The 16,911-nt window shown below is 54.8% G+C and overlaps 3 protein-coding genes across 3 annotated transcripts; all 3 read left to right on the top strand.

The window, feature by feature from the left end:
* Positions 1-2,445: 2,445 nt before the first annotated feature.
* Positions 2,446-4,108, top strand: J4E78_008710 (uncharacterized protein; the record flags this gene model as incomplete). Its single annotated transcript, XM_049369310.1, has 4 exons — positions 2,446-2,512; positions 2,559-2,975; positions 3,026-3,324; positions 3,410-4,108. The coding sequence occupies 4 exons, from the start codon at positions 2,446-2,448 to the stop codon at positions 4,106-4,108; spliced, it is 1,482 nt and encodes a 493-aa protein (XP_049219011.1).
* A 2,814-nt stretch (positions 4,109-6,922) lies between these two features.
* On the top strand, positions 6,923-11,173 carry J4E78_008709 (uncharacterized protein; the record flags this gene model as incomplete). Its single annotated transcript, XM_049369309.1, has 6 exons — positions 6,923-7,445; positions 7,495-7,605; positions 7,654-7,929; positions 7,982-10,596; positions 10,649-10,780; positions 10,832-11,173. The coding sequence occupies 6 exons, from the start codon at positions 6,923-6,925 to the stop codon at positions 11,171-11,173; spliced, it is 3,999 nt and encodes a 1,332-aa protein (XP_049219010.1).
* Positions 11,174-13,065: 1,892 nt separating this feature from the next.
* On the top strand, positions 13,066-16,335 carry J4E78_008708 (uncharacterized protein; the record flags this gene model as incomplete). The annotated part of the gene is made up of 2 exons (XM_049369308.1): positions 13,066-14,700; positions 14,755-16,335. The coding sequence occupies 2 exons, from the start codon at positions 13,066-13,068 to the stop codon at positions 16,333-16,335; spliced, it is 3,216 nt and encodes a 1,071-aa protein (XP_049219009.1).
* Positions 16,336-16,911: the final 576 nt, after the last annotated feature.

Here is a 16,911-nt window from a genome sequence, read left to right as displayed (position 1 = left end):
TGTGTTGAGGACGCGGACGACTTTCGTGAGGGGATCGTCTGGCTTGCCAGTCTTGCTGAGCGTCTGTGATGTGTTGTTGATTTCTTCAATCATCTCCGTGAGGTCTTTGTTGAGTTCGTTGAGGCGGTCTTGCAGTTTTTCGGCGAGCTTGTAGCTAGGTGGTTGTTAGTCATTGTGCAGATTTTTAACGGTAGAGATACAACTTACGTCCTCTCGCGCTCTTGGTCTGGGCCGCGTAGCGTCTCGTTCTTGCCGCTGACACCGTGCATCTTCATGAGGTTGTCAATCTCCTTCTCGTAGCGGTCGAGGTAGGAGTCGAGCTCTTGCTGGTTCTCCTCCATCATCGTTAGCTGCCTCTCGACTTCGGCGGCGTCACGCTCGGCTTGGAAGGTCTTGGAGTAAAGTTGGCGGACTTTGTCGGAGTTCTCGACGAGCGCCCTGTCCCATGATGCGACTGTCTCGGCTTGCGATTGGAATTCCTTCTGGTACTTGGATAGGTCGGCAGCCCAGCGGGTGATGATCTCGTCCATGGACTTGTTCTTCAGGCGTGATTGCGCTGAAGGTGCAGGTCCGGCAGTTGACGCAGCAAGTCCGCTTTGGCCTGCATTGTTTCCGCTTGTCGCTCCAGGGGCGGGAGTTGGTTGTGAAGTAGTGTTGGACGACGCTGCTGGTGCTTCGCTTCCTGCAGGCTTGCTGAACAAGCTGGGAGTGGCTCCAGATGTGGTGGTGGTAGCAGCTCCAGAAGCAGCGGACGTGGTGTTGCCGCCTCCCAAACCACTTCCTAGGCTGGGGAACAAGGACGTGTTTGATGATGCTGTTGTCGTAGGCGCACCGCTTGTTGCCGTGGTCGTAGCTCCTGTTGTTGCAGCGGTGCTAGCGGGAGCAGCAGGCTTGGGAAAACTGAAGCCACCGCCCGTAGACGCTGGTGTGGAAGCCCCCGCAGGCGAGAATAGGCTCGGTGCTGCAGAGCCAGATGACGCAGCGTTGTTTCCACCCAGACTGAGGCCCGAGGTTGCAGTGGGCTGCGTAGAAGCTGGAGCAGCGGATGTTGTGCCCAGGCTAAATCCTCCCAATGGCTTCGCGGGTGTCGAGGAGGGAGTGCTGCTGCCCAATCCACCAAAGAGACCACCTGCGGGTTTGGAAGCCTGCGCGTCTTGTGAAGCAGGCGCTGACGGACCACCTCCGAACAGGCCGCCCGAGGGAGTAGACGCAGGTGCAGCGGGCTTGTTCGCATCGCCCGAGGCGCCTGTGTTTCCTCCTAGGCTGAAGCCGCCTGAAGGCTTCGCGGCAGATTGTCCGGATGCAGCGCCGAATAGACCAGGTGTGGAAGACGCAGAGGTTGCTGCTAGCTTTTGGCCGAACAGCGAGGATGTGCCTCCGCTAGACTGGTTGTTCTGCCCGAATAGACTTCCACCTGGAGGTGCGCCGGCTGGAGTGGTGGAGGGGAGGAAAGACGTCTTGTTTGCTGCGGGCGTGGCTGTTGGTGTCGAGCCTAGACGACATGTCAGCAGTCGCGTTGGATGTCACAGAAATGCCCAGCTACTCACTACCTGCTCCGCCGAATCCACCAAATGGAGAGCCGGAAGATGCTGGCGCCGCGCCAGTTGAAGCTCCGCCGAAGAGTCCACCAGCTGGTTTCGGCGCATCTCCCTCCTTCTTCTGTCCGAAACCAAAACCGCCGCCGAAACCTGGTGTTGAGGATGGGGCGGGTGTAGCTGAGCCTCCGCCAAACAGACCACCACCAGGTTTGGATGCAGGTGTGTTGGATGCGCCGCCGAAAAGACCGCCTGAGCCGCCTGAATTAGCTGCGCCACCGCCAAAGAGGCCGCCGCCGCCGCTGCCAGCTGGTGTGCTCGAGGTGTTGTTTGCGGTGCCGAAGAGAGATGGCGTCGCGCTGCCAGTGGAAGGTGCAGCGCCAAACAGCGACTTCTGGGGAGTATTGCTGCCGCCGCTGTTGTTGGCAGCGCCGCCGAATGTGAAGCCGCTCATGATGGCGGGTGTGGAGGATAGCTCTGGTGTTTGTTGTTGATGGGCGGTGGAGCTGTTGTGGCTGGCGAGATATCGAGAACGCGCGAAAGTCTAGTCGTGTCGCGCCTGGGGATGCAATTGTCGGGCCGCTAATGGACGAGGTCAAAGAATTGCGCGTGGTCGTGTACTCTCCTCACGCGCATCGACGTCGCGCCCAAAAGTTAGACAAACAGGTGCAAGGGTCAGGGCTTAGCTCCGGTGAATTGTTGTTCCCACCTTCCCGCTGCTGGAGCGGCCAGACCGCTCGTCCCCGCTAATCGAGCGTGCCTGAACGACGACACGCTCAAGCAACGAGGCGCAGTCTCCTGTCGCCTTCGCAGATCATTCCTCCTCTGCCTCTATAACCGTGACCCAAGTCTCCACGACTTCTCCCACAACACACACCCCGTCAAGTATAGCAACATCAATTGCCTCGACATGCCGGACGAGCTAGCACCACCCCGCAAGAGCGTAGAGCTGGAAGACCCCGGCGCGAAAGAGCTGGGTATGTCGTCTTGCTAATACGGTGTGTTCATTCTAACATCACACAGCCGACTCAAGTGACGAGCACTTCTCCGATGCTACCGAAGGCCAGCCTGCGCGGTCGGACATGACCTCGCCCATTCCCATTACACGAGTCGAGCGAGTCGACGACGAGCCAGCCCACGGCGAGGTTCCCGGAACAGACGCATACAACATGCGCACCCAAGACGCTGTCCCCGACGAGGTTGAGATTGTCCCAGAAGGCGCACGAAGTCGCAGTGCCTCGCGCGTCAGCGTCAGCGACAGGCCTCTGACACCAGGAGGAACGCCAGTGCCAAAGACAATTGTCGAGAAGATCGACCCCGACCAGCCCAGCTACGGCGATGTTCCCGGTACACTTGCCCACCAGCAACGTCTGGCCGATGCTACGCCTGACGTGGTTGTCAGAGCACCGGAGGAGCCTTCCCAGGGCAGCAGCAATCCAGGTACGTAGGGCATTTCCTTGGTGCCTCCTGCGTACCATTGACGGAAGAAGGGTCACCAACCTCGCATGACAGGTCCCCAATAAGCCCGAGTGACGGCGCAACGGAAGCCGCACCTGAAACACTTGCCGAAGCCGACGCCGACGCCTCGATCGAGCAAGACGACGACTTTGGCAATGCCGACGGTGACGACGATGGTTTTGGCGATTTCGACGACTTTGAAGAAGGCGAAGAGGGTGACGATGATTTTGGGGACTTTGACGATGGGTTTCAGCAAGGCGAGGACGATGCAGAGACATCATTTGATAAGCCCCCAGAACAGCCTCCTGTACCTGTCCCCTCGCCAGGTCCTGTAAGTCGCAGCAATTCTAGTCCACATATACTACTGCCTGGTCCGCTTGCTGTGGTGACAATCTGACTAACCTCTCCTTCTACAGCCCGTCTTAGACTTTGACCAACTCACATCACTTGAAGATATCGTCTCAGCAACACAGCCATATCTTGATGACATGTACCCTGCACAGGACGGCATACCCACAATATCCACCAATCCCGAGGAAACGCGGTCCATATTCCTCTCAGAACGGAGCCATTCATTATGGACGCAATTAGTCGCACCGCCACCACTACAACCTCCCGACTGGGTCCGCTCACGCATACGGCGGCTGTTCTTGGTATCCCTAGGTGTACCCGTCGACCTTGACGAGATACTCCCCGCATCCAAACAAAAGAAGCTCATCCTCCCTTCAATACACATACCCGGCGGCTCGCCGCGCCCCTCTTCAGACGGTCGAAATAACGGCGGTCCCTTGGGACGCATCAAGCGCGAGAACGAATCATCCACTTCGGTTGACTCGTCAAGTTCAAAACCAGAGCGGAAACGCAAAGGACCGCCACCACCACCCGAACTGGACATCAGCAGTACCATGCAGCTTTGCGCGACAACAGATGCAGCACTGCAAGGCTTGACTGACGAGGAATTGAAGATGCACATCGACCACCTAAAGGGCCTGCAAGAAAGAGCAAAAGAGGTGTTTGAGTACTGGCAGAAGAGATTAGAAAGCGCACTAGGCGACAAGGACGCCTTTGAGCAAGTCATCGAGAGTCTGGTTGCGCATGCGAAGAAACTCAGGTAGCCAGTCTCATGTTTCTGAAATACAGTTTAATCATATTTCCATTGAGGCAGCCGTGTTTTGGAGATGTCGTTTGTATCTGACCCCTTGTGATTCGCCCGTAGATTCATTTCTTGGGTCAAGCGAACCAAAGTTGTCATGGAGCTCGCACATTCTAGTGCCAAAATGGGTGTAATAAAAGGGTGGGAGGATCTTTTCTTCTCTTGGATCATCTCTTGTAGGAATACACTGCAGGATCTGTCTCCTGAAATTTACAACTGCCGCCAGAGAAATTACCATGTCATATACTACTACCAGAAGGACTACCACTACCTTTACCACCACCTATACCAGAACCACTACAACTACAACTACAAATACCGCGGCTGCTACAAACATCACTGTTTTCACAACTCATACAACGCCTGCAAGCACGAACACCACCACAACCACAACCGCAACTATGCCGTACATCGAAATAAGCAACGACTCTGCCCGAGCGCGCACAGCACCCTATCCATCACGCGCCTCCTTCACAAACTTTGGCCTGAAACAAATCCGCACAGCTTGCCTCACCGCACACGAAGACAGTTGTTCAATCTGTCTCGAACCATATTCAGACACCGACCCGGCCACAAAGATTAACATATGCCGCCATATCTTCCACAGATCCTGTTTAATGACATGGTTGGAGTCATCATCAACATGTCCCATGTGCCGAGCAAAACTATTCGCTCCCGCACTGTCACCATATTGGTCCTATCACCCATTGCCTTCAATGCGGGACCTCCGGATTGATACTACAAGCAGCGCAAGTACGAATCCGAGGAGGAATTTGTTTGAGAGAAGGGGTGGGGTTGGGGGCGTTCCTGCGCTACCGCATGCAAGAACGGATACGGAGTTGTCGATGATGGTGGGGAGGGAGGAGAGGGATGGGCCGGATGCGTCTGATGCTTTGGCGACGTGGAGGATGGCGGCTTCTGAGGAGGGGAGGGAGGGGAGGGAGCAGGGGGAGACGCCTTTGGATTATTGATGGGGATGGATTGATGGGGATGGAGGGTGTATGACGACTTCTGAGGTGCATGGATTCTGCAAATGTGTTTTGAAGTTGAGAGATTCCGAGAGACTACGTTGTTGGAATGGATGATGTTTGATGGATTTCGATGTGCATGTATTCTGTAGGCATGGTCCGAGTTTGAGATCCTCCAAGAGACTACGTTTTGGCAACAGAGGATCTAGCACCACGAGTGAGGGATCTGTATTCTGCAAACACGTCATGAAATCGAGAAATGTCGGTCGATCGGCTTGCTCCTGGAAAGTAAGCGTAGAGACTACGTAGTCGCAAGAGAGGATGTAGCACAACTTGTTGGGTGTATGTATTCTGCAAACCCGTTTCTGAGTGAAGAATTTCCAAATTTAGATGGCTTCCTTGTGTATAGTGGAGGGGTCCCTAGGTGGATACATAGTAGGCAAAGCGTACTAATTCGTCACGATCCACATGACTGATCTTGGACATGTATATCGTGTTGAGTGTCGTGAAATACCTTGATGTTGCAAAAGCAAATCTAATTTCTGTAGGGTTGTCCGCTGCGTGGAACTTGCACCCGGGGCGAGGACCCGGGGAGTGTTCGGATGCGCCGACCGGGTTCCCCAATGTTTCCTTGCTTTGGTGCAACGGCGAGTCGATTTTGGACAGCGCAAGAACACGTCCTCGCATGTTAGCCAGCATGTGCCGGCATCCGCTCAGACACGCTTACTGCAGTCGGCCGGACGGCCGGGAGAGACCCTGAGCGAAGCGACGTGCTTTGTGAACAAGCGTACCCCACCGTACGCACCATCACAGAGCCCCTCTGTCAGCTGTCAGTCAGCGCACGATAAGATATGAGAGTATTGCGATCGATGGCGCTGAAACCACGGCACGAGTACGACAGGTGCAGTGACATGCAGATCAAACAGGAGAGCAGCGCAGAGCTGCCGTGGCCAAATTAGAGGCGCCTTCACAGTTGGCCGTGGGCGTTGAAGTCGCAGGTGTCCGCGGTGTGGTGCTGTGCTAGGCGATGCCTGTTCCGCGCGCCGTTAGCAGCGAATAGGGGTAATTTGCCACACTGGTGGGTGCAGGTGGCTTCGGTCGCACTGCCATTCGTCGCTCTGTTCGTAAACTCGTACGTGCTAGTCGATGGCACGCGGACGGGAAATGCATGGTCACACTTCATTTCGCGGGCCATGACGTCGGCGGTGTGCAGAGGTGTTGTGCTGGAGGGCTGAATTTGCGGTGGTTTGTTCACCAAGTGGCCGTTGGCAGCCATAGTCCGCCCTGTCCGTTTCTGAGCTCGGCCGTGCACGTGTGGACCCACCCGTGCAGACGTAGCGCTCAACTGTCATCTTCGCGTCCAGTCTGCTTTCCCAACCCGGCAGCATGTCGGGCAATCCTTTTGGCAGTGAGGCAGCATAGTGTAGCACGCTGCGTTGGGCTGGCGTGTTCCGTCTCTCAGTGCTCTTCCGCCGCGCTCCCTTCTGCTCCTCCATCGTGTGGCGTGCGGCTATTCTTCACGCTGCCTAGCTGCTAGATCCCATCCCGCGCTAGCCCTGTTTGAGCCATACTGGATATCCATTCCAGCGGGGCCCCTGCTTGCGCTTCCTCGATACCTCTCGAGTTCATCTCGCGATCCATCAGCATCCTCGCAGCCGTCTGCACCGGCAGACTCTTCAGTCCCTCCTTTGTCCGTTTCCGCCTGCCCTCGCACCGAAACTTGACCCGCCGCACTTCCGCCCTCTCCCCCGTTCCAGATGCGCACATAGCAGCCTTTTGAGCCTCGCACCCTTCCACCCGCCGCCACAATGGCCGCAGAGACGTACTCGAGCGTCTCAGCCATCATCCGCAACCTCGCCCGCCAACATGACCCCACGCGAGACCCCAGCTTCAGCGCACAGGTTTCGGCCAATGGAGCCAAGACGGCGGCCAACGCCATCGCTCTGCCGGGCCCGGAGAGCGAAGAGAAGACACAACTCGAGCAGGAGCTGTCGGCGCTCTGCTCAAGAATAGATTTCCTCGAGCACAAGAGCAGCCACGCCGCGACCAAGCAGGGCCAGTTCCCTCTGACACCCGCACAAGAGCCCCCGGAGGAGGGCGTATTATATACACAGGCCGGCGTCGTGCGCGGCAACAACGGCCCACCCGTCCAGGGCCGCCGGGGATCCAACAAGGAGCGCGCCATCTGGGTGTCCAACTGGCTCGCAGCCAAAGAGTCGAATGGCGACCCCGAGCAGCCCGCCGCAGCCCTCACCGAGGAGCAGCTCAACTATCTGCGCGTACACCTGAACCAGCAAGCCGACCAGATAAGGAACCAGCGCGAGCACATTGGTAAGGGCGTGCAAATGGAGTTGCATGCGCATATTCTGACATCAAATAGACAACCTGAGCCAGGAAGTGAACAAGCAGTTGACGACACAGAGCATGGTATTCGAACACGGCATTGAAGACATCGGCGCACTCAAGAGAGAACTCGGCAAACATCAACAGGGTAGGCTCTGCAGCCTCACATAGGCGTTGACACGGCTGACATGTTTAGCCAACTTGGCTTTCCAAAAGGCACTGCGGGAAATCGGCGCCATCGTCACGGCCGTGGCCATGGGTGACTTGAGCAAGAAGGTCTTGATCCATGCTAAGGAGATGGACCCTGAAATCACTCTGTTTAAGCGCACGATCAACACCATGGTGGATCAACTCCAGGAGTTTGCTAGTCAGGTTACATTCCTCGCCCGAGAGGTCGGCACCGAAGGCAGATTGGGCGGTCAAGCCAACCTACCAGGAGTTGCTGGTATTTGGGCTGAGCTGACTGACAGTGGTACGTTGTGATTAGGGTTCCACTATCGGCCCGATGCTAACGTGTCCTGCAGTTAATGGGATGGCCAAGAATCTTACCGACCAGGTGCGAGAGATCGCCGTAGTCACCACCGCAGTCGCCATGGGTGACCTCAGTCGCAAGATTGAACGCCCGGCCCGCGGAGAAATTCTGCAGCTGCAACAGACGATCAACAGCATGGTGGACCAACTGCAGTCGTTTGCGACTGAAGTATCCAAGGTGGCCAGAGATGTCGGTACCGAAGGAAAGCTCGGTGGTCAGGCTGAAATCGCTGGTGTCAAGGGCATGTGGAACGAACTCACAGTGAACGTGAACGCCATGGCTCAAAATCTTACTACACAAGTGCGAGACATTGCCCAAGTGACAACGGCTGTCGCGCAGGGTAACCTCACCCGGAAAGTCGAAGCTGAATGCAAGGGTGAGATTTTGGAACTCAAGAACACGATCAATCGCATGGTGGACCAGCTGCAGCAATTCGCCCATGAGGTCACCAAGATTGCGAGAGAGGTCGGATCCGAGGGTCGCCTTGGTGGCCAAGCTACAGTGCATGGTGTTGAGGGAACCTGGAAAGATCTCACTGAGAATGTGAACGGTATGGCCATGAACCTCACAACACAAGTGCGAGAGATCGCCGAAGTCACTACAGCCGTCGCAAGAGGTGATTTGAGCAGGAAGGTCAAGGCAGAAGTCCAGGGTGAAATTCTGTCCCTCAAGATTACCATCAACACCATGGTGGACCGTCTCAACACATTCGCACAAGAGGTCAGCAAGGTGGCCCGTGAGGTCGGCACAGACGGTATCCTCGGCGGCCAAGCGCAGGTCGACAACGTTGAAGGCAAGTGGAAGGACCTCACCAACAATGTCAACACCATGGCCCAGAACTTGACGCTGCAAGTGCGAAGTATCTCCGAGGTCACACAGGCCATCGCCAAGGGAGATATGAGCCGCAGAGTGCACGTGGACGCCGAAGGAGAGATTCGACTACTCAAAGACACTATCAACGACATGGTCATGAGACTAGACGAATGGTCTCTTGCTGTGAAGCGTGTAGCCCGCGATGTGGGCGTAGACGGAAAGATGGGCGGCCAAGCAGATGTAAGAGACATCGACGGCAGATGGAAAGAGATCACCACAGACGTCAACACCATGGCTCAGAATCTTACGTCCCAAGTGCGCGCTTTCGGCGACATCACTAACGCTGCCATGGAGGGCAAGTTCACCCAAATCACCGTCGAGGCTTCCGGCGAGATGGACGAGCTGAAGCGGAAGATCAACCAGATGGTGTCCAGTTTGCGAGAGAGTATTCAAAGGAACACGGCAGCCAGGGAAGCCGCCGAGTTGGCCAACAAGACCAAGTCCGAGTTCCTCGCCAACATGTCGCACGAGATCCGAACACCCATGAACGGTATCATTGGAATGACCCAGCTTACGCTCGACACAGACCTTACGCACGCACAACGAGAGATGTTGACTATTGTTCATAACCTGGCTGGTCAATTATTGACCATCATCGACGACATTCTCGATATTTCCAAGATTGAGGCCAACCGCATGGTTATGGAAGAGATTCCGTTCTCAATGCGAGGCACAATCTTCAACGCCCTCAAATCTCTGGCATCAAGAGCCAACGAGCGGAAGTTGAATCTCGCCTATGACGTATCTTACAAGGTGCCCGACTACGTTGTGGGTGACTCCTTCAGGTTGAGACAGATTATTCTCAACTTGGTCGGTAACGCTATCAAGTTTACAGAGCTAGGAGAAGTCAAGGTGGCCATCTCTATGGCGCAAGAGCAAGAATGCGGCCCAGATCACTACGTGTTCCAGTTTGCTGTTTCCGACACTGGAATAGGCATCCGTGGCGACAAGCTCAATCTCATCTTCGACACCTTCCAGCAAGCGGACGGTTCCACTACCAGGAAGTTCGGTGGTACCGGCCTGGGTCTATCCATCTCCAAACGTCTCGTCACCCTCATGGGCGGTCGTATGTGGGTCGAGTCAGACTTTGGCAAGGGCAGTGTGTTCTACTTCACATGCAGAGTACGTCTCGGCACGCCGGAGGTTACCGCCATCCGGCCTCAGCTCGTGGCGTACAAGCAGCACGCCGTCCTCTTTGTCGACCAAGGCAACACTGGTTTCTCGGACCAGATCATTGAGCACCTCAAGACACTTGACCTCGTACCCATGGTGGTCAAGTCGATTGAGGAGGTTCCTGAGACGACGAAGAGGACCGACATGCCCTATGACTGCGTTATCGTTGACAACGACAACACAGCGCGGGAGCTCAGGATTGCGGAACGCTTCAAGTACATTCCTCTCGTCATGCTTACGCCACATGTATGCATCAGCCTCAGGTCTGCGCTTGAGAATGGTATTTCGAGCTACATGACAACACCCTGTCTGCCGATCGATTTGGGTAACGCGCTCATCCCCGCACTCGATGGTCGCGCCGCACCACTCGTCTCGGACCACTCCAAGTCTTTCCAAATTCTCCTGGCTGAAGACAACGCTGTCAACCAGAAGCTTGCCGTCAGGATTCTGGAGAAGTACCACCACAGAGTTACTGTGGCTAACAACGGTCTTGAAGCCTTTGAGCACATCCAGAAGAAGCGCTACGACTGCGTGCTTATGGACGTCCAAATGCCCGTCATGGTGAGTTGAGATCTGTTTTCTAAATGCAAGTACACCACTAACATCATCTCAGGGTGGTTTCGAAGCCACAGCAAAGATTCGTGAATGGGAGCGTGAGAACGGTATCCCGTCAACACCCGTCATCGCCCTCACAGCGCACGCCATGGTTGGTGATCGCGAGAAGTGTCTCGCAGCGCAGATGGATGTACGTTAACATGATATCAAGACCATTTCCTGCTACTAACGCCTATCTCAGGACTACCTATCCAAACCCCTCCGCCAGAACCAACTCATCCAAACAATCCTGCGCTGCGCCACCGTCGGCAGCAGTAGCAGCACAATGTACGACCACACAAGCGAGTCTCGCTACACAGCATCCTCGCACCTCCCCAGCATCAGCGTCCCCGGCCGGGAGAACAACGGCGGCGCCTCGTCATCACAAGGCGGCCTCCCCAGCCCCGGCAAGAAGCGCCCACAGCTCGAAACCCGCGGCTTCACAGAACGCGGAGGCGGAGCGCAAAGCCCAAACCTGCTGGCGGTGGATCAGACGGATAATGGCAGTGTCGAGAGAGTACGTTCCTTGTCCGCTAGTTTGTGAGTAAATTGACCCTAATATGTGTGTGTGTTGTAGCTTTTGCTGCGGAGTCACAGTAGCTGAGAATTTTTTTGTGACGTTTAAAGGAAGAGGAGAAGGCTTGATTAAGCTCACTTGAAAGCCCCACCTTGGCCTACAAAACACCAAACTACACTCGGAAAATGCATCGACGACTACTACCGCTATCGGACGATGTCTCTCCTCGCGGACAGACGTATTATCGAAATCATCGGATACCCCGCACATACAACACAACATTTCTAGGCTAGTGGGAGGGAGGGGCGAAGGTAAAGGTAACATGGATGGGGATTGTGGATGGGGGGTTGGGTTGGTTTGAATTGGGTTACTGAGTATTGGCGTTTTTTTTTTGAACCTGTCCTTGTCCCTTGTTTTGTTGGTTGCTGCGACCCACGAATCTTCTTCTTGTGCGAACCACTTTTTTTTTTGCATATTTGGGCGTTTAGTTCATATGGGTTTGCCTCGGTGGCTTGATTGGCGTGCTGCTGTTGCTCTCGTCGCTGTTGTTGTCGTGGTTGTGTATAGGATACCTTCGCTTTATTCAAAGGATTGCACTTGTGTTCTGGTGGGCTTGAGAGTTGCCCTTGCTACTTGCGCATGCATGTGTCATTTGGGGTGAGAGCGGTAGTGGGGCTGAGAGTCGCTCTTGCTACTATCTCATGGATATGTCACTCTGTTCGGAAAACTGCTAGTTGTGCTCATCGGTGAGGGCGGCCGCGGGCCAAGCGAGGTTTAGCCATACAGCGTCTTGTAATCTCGGGACTTGCTGCCTGCTTCTGTGACTTTGTGACTTTATGGGGTGACCAGTAAGTTCGAGTTGTACGGGGTATATGCCTCAAGTGATATGTCTAAATCCCACCTACTGCAGCGAACTAGATAATTCGCACACTTACTTTTTGCCAGGCGCGGGGTGCGAGACCCGCAGACTCGAGGGCTCTGTCACCCACACGAGTATGGGGGCCCGGAATGGGCAATTGCTAATTGCGACGGATATGCTCGCCCATGGTATCTATTTATGATAGACGTCAAAGCCACTACATGCAGCTAGTTCACTATCTAATTTCGCGTCTCTCGCGCGCCTCGCTTGACGTCGTTGTACATGGATGCACGCCAAGCTCACTACAGGCGTGTTTGCTGACCGGAGCATCAGAACAGGGCAGAAAACAAAGTCCTTCAGCTTTCAGCCTCGTGGCCAACTCAGCAGCTGGGTAGGACTGGGCTTTTTTTCACACGCCCTGTGTAGCGTTGGTTTGCAGTATTTTTGCCTGGAGACGTGCTTTCATTGATTTGATTGGTATCGGATGACATCACGCTCCGGCTTAGCAAAGGCTGCCCTTTCTCGGTAACGGCGGAGGGGGACGCGACATGTCGGACTGCGCGCAGTGCCTTTCGCATTATCTTTCCCTGTCGTCAAGTCGTCGCTCAACCCACACCCCACTGCGACAAGGCTATCATGGCCCCAATACGGTAGACGGGAGCGCCTTGTTCGCTTTCCTAGTCTGCTTCTTCTTCAACTCGTGTTCGCTTCTTTGTCGCAACCTCGTTGTTTGCATTTCACAACCTTCTTCGTCGCTTCCTGCTTCGTCGTACGCCTACAAGGTCCGCGCAACCAGACGCGTCGCGCCCGCACATCGCAACTGCCTCGACGGCGCTTTCCCTCCCAGCTGAGGCAAGCACGGCTGCCTGATTTCACCAGAACCGTCTCCCCATTCACTTTCATATTCACCGCGTCCTCGCCGCAGCACCGACAGCGCCTCTCCTACTTAACTCGCCCTGCGCCGCACTGCTGGCGCTTTCCACCCCCACCACCACGTCCCCTGGTACAACCGCCGACCCGCTTCCTTCGCATTCCTGACCACGGTACCGCCTAGCCCAAGATGGCGTCCGACGGGATGAGCCTTCAAGACAATATTCAGATGCTCGAAGAGGTCCTTCCAGCCATTGATCCCGCTGATCGGCCGGTGTACGAGAACATGCTCCAGACGCTATACCAGCAGCAGTCGGCTGAGCAGCACCAAAGCGAGACCGATGCCCTGGTCACTGCCATCACAGAAAATGGCTTCCAGCCCAACAACGCCATGACCGCATATGGGCAGGTCCTTTCAAACGAGAATGGTGACTGGACACATGCCAACGGAAACAACCACACAAGCTACCATAGCGGCCCGTCATACACCAACGGGTCGTCGTATGGTATGCAAGTACCGCCCTCGCCGCCTCTGCCTGAACCACAACATAGCCGCAAGCGCAGCCTTGGGATAACCGACTACCCCGAAGCCAAGCGTGTCAGCGGGCAGCCTAGTCCGGTAACTCCAACTTCGCCCGTTGGTCCATGGTCACAATCGCTTCCTAGTCGCGAGGCCGCTCGGGTTCGTCACTCCGACCCTATGGACTTTGTCGACCTGACTGAATCGAATCCACCTTCGCCTGGCAATTACGAGCTTCCTATCCATGTACATGCGCAACCAGATCCCGCCCCACACTATATGGACCCATTCCCGGAGCTCAATAACTATCAGGGAGGAAGTGACAATGGCACCATACTACCAGCAGATGCGTTCAACCAAGAGTTCATGGCTCCGGAAGAGCTTGCTGAGTTTCTGATCGCACCCAGTGCACCAGGTAGTCATTTCGCTGTGCCGCAGACTTTCCCTTATCAGCCTCGTGCTGAAGCAGATTATCCCGAACACATGCGGGGGTGGAGCAGTGACGGAGAGGAGTATGGCCGCTTCCCGCTCAATGTCAATGAGGCGGAAGACATTGAGAAGCTCTTGCAGAGCATCAGTGCTGGTGTTGACGAAGAGGACAAAGAAAAGCGAGCGCCCACTCCCAAGACCATGACTTGTACTTTGAAAGAATATCAGCGTATAGGTCTCACGTGGCTGCTCGACAAGGAGCGCGGCGCGACCAAGGGCAGCATTCTTGCAGACGATATGGGCCTGGGCAAGACCATCCAGGCTCTCGCTCTCATTTGCGCGAATCCGCCGACGGATCCGGCATGCAAGACAACGCTCATTATCGCGCCTGTCGCCCTTATGCGACAATGGGAGAAGGAGATCGAGCGTCATATCCATCCTCGCCACAAGCTCAAGGTTCATCTCTATCATGGCAGTGGTAAGAACGTTGATTTCGCTCGTCTTCGCCAGTGTGACGTCGTCCTCACCACCTTTGGTTCCCTGACTTCAGAATACAAGCAAAAGGAGTCTTCCAAAGAGGCGATGGCCAACGACGCAGAGCTCCGCAACCCTAGCATGCGCCGCAAGGCCAAGGATAGGCTCGCACTGTTAGGACAAGAGTGCATGTGGTATCGTATCATTATCGACGAGGCCCACAATATCAAGAACCGGAACTCCAAGGCGTCCAAGGCGTGCGCTGATCTCATGGCTAAACACCGCTTGTGCATGACTGGTACGCCCATGATGAACAGCGTTGACGAGCTTTTCCCTCTTCTCCGATTCTTGAAGATGTCGCCGTATACTACATGGACCAAGTATAGCATGGACATTGCAAAGGTAAGTACAGATTGCTCTGACCATTGGGTACGATCTTTTACTAACGAAATCTAGGGTTACAAGAGCACTCAGCCACGCGCGCGGACCGGTGCACAGAACCGTCTTCACATCGTAATCAAGGGTATCATGCTCCGGCGTCGGAAAGACGCTGTCGTTGATGGGCAGCCTGTTTCCAAGATCCCTCCCAAGCACTCTGCCATCGATAGTGTGGAGTTCGAAGACGAAGAACATGAGCTCTACAAGGCTCTAGAAACCAAGTCGCAGCTTCAGATGAATAAGTTCCTTGATAAGGGTACTGTCACAAGCAACTACGCCAACGTCTTGGTTCTCCTGCTTCGCCTCCGCCAAGCATGTTGTCATCCGCATCTTATCAAAGACCTCAGTCAACCAGCAACCGAGGCTATCGATGAACACGATCTCTTGAGCCGCGCCAGGGAATTGAGTGATGAGGTCGTCGCGCGACTGAAGGCTAATGAGTCTTTCGATTGCCCGATTTGCCTTGATCTCGATCCGAATCCGACGATCCTCATCCCGTGTGGACATACGGTGTGCGGTGAATGTGTCCAGAAGATCATGGATCCGGCCATGCGAACCGCTCAAGATGGCAATGATGAAGCTGCCCCGGCCTTGTGCCCACACTGCCGTGGTGATATCAGCGCCAAACTGATCACAGATTACAAGCACTTCTGCAAGGTCCACTGCCCAGAGCGGCTTGGGTCAGCTGACTTGTCAGAACAAGAGGAGGGCGATGCTGAAGAAGATGACTCTGATTCTGACATCTCCGAAGACGAGGAGGATGCAGTGGATGTCGACAGGAAGGGCAACCTTGCTGGCTTCGTCGTTGACGATGATGAGGAAGACGAATACGTCGCCGATGAGGCGGAAGAAGACGACGACGACCTAGGCTCCGCATCTGTGTCCAAGTCTAAGAAGAAGTCAAAGTCAAAGGCAAAGGCAAAGAAGTCTGGCAAGGGCAACAAGGGCAAGGGCAAGGAACGCGCCAAACCCAAGCTTACTCTTGCTCAGCTCAAGAAAGAGTCTCTCCGCAACAAGAGCGCCAAGAAGCGCTACCTGCGTCGCCTGGACAAGACCTTCATTCCGTCTGCGAAGATCAGCAGGACTGTTGAACTGCTCAAAGAGATCAAGGAGAATGACCCGACTGAGAAGACGCTCGTTTTCTCCCAGTTCACTTCCTTGCTCGATCTCGTCGAAGTACCTCTACACCGAGAAAGACTGGCCTACCAGCGCTACGACGGCAGCATGAAGATGGACGAGCGCGCCGACGCCGTAAACGCCTTCATGGACGACCCAAACGAAAACATTATGCTCGTCTCTCTCAAAGCCGGTAACGCGGGTCTCAACCTCTGGAAAGCATCTCAGGTCATTATCCTCGACCCTTTCTGGAACCCCTTCTTCGAAGAACAGGCCATCGACCGCGCCCATCGTATGCCCCAGGAGCGTGAAGTATATGTGCACCGCATCATTGTACCGGAGACCGTGGAAGATCGTATCATTGCTATCCAGGATAGGAAGCGTGAGCAGATTGATGCGGCGCTGGATGAGAATGCGTCGAAGAGCCTTACCAAGCTCAGCGTATCAGAGCTGAAGTTCTTGTTTGGTATGGGTGGTGGCTAGTGTGCGCGAGAAAGCTGCGGGTCTCCTCTATGTTTACACAGCGTTCGCGCTATGGTTTCCTTTCGCTCTTTCCATGTTCGATCTATCGTCTTTTCACCACACATGTTCTTTTTCTAACAACATCTGTTCCCTACCCGCATATTTAGACGCGCAAACACGTGTTTTCGCATTTTTTGATACCCGATCTCGAATGATCAAGGCTTTACCTTCTCTTCTCGGGGAAATGTACATCGGCGTACGATATGGGGTATCTGGCGTTTGATTTCACCCATGTGTTTCATGGCGTATACGGAATGTTCTTCTCCGTCGCGAGCGGAAGGAAGGGGAGTTAGCAAAATATAGCGTAATACAGTGTTTTCAGCAATGAGTTCAAGTAAGATGCAAGAAGCATTGCAATGTCATGACTGCCGTTGATTCGATCTCGGAGAACGTGCGTTAGTGTCGCAGCTGCCCTTCAAGTCACCGGCGCCCTTTGTACGCAGCAACGGAAAGAGCGAGTCCAAGGCCAGGCAAATAAACAGAGCTAGCTCAACCTCCATGTTGTCGCACTCACACGACACCGCTTCCACACCTTCC

This window comes from Alternaria triticimaculans (assembly GCF_023758025.1).
Source record: "Alternaria triticimaculans strain BMP 0046 chromosome Unknown scaffold_16, whole genome shotgun sequence".
Lineage (NCBI taxonomy): Eukaryota > Fungi > Ascomycota > Dothideomycetes > Pleosporales > Pleosporaceae > Alternaria > Alternaria triticimaculans.
This window is presented reverse-complemented; position numbering and strand designations above follow the sequence as displayed.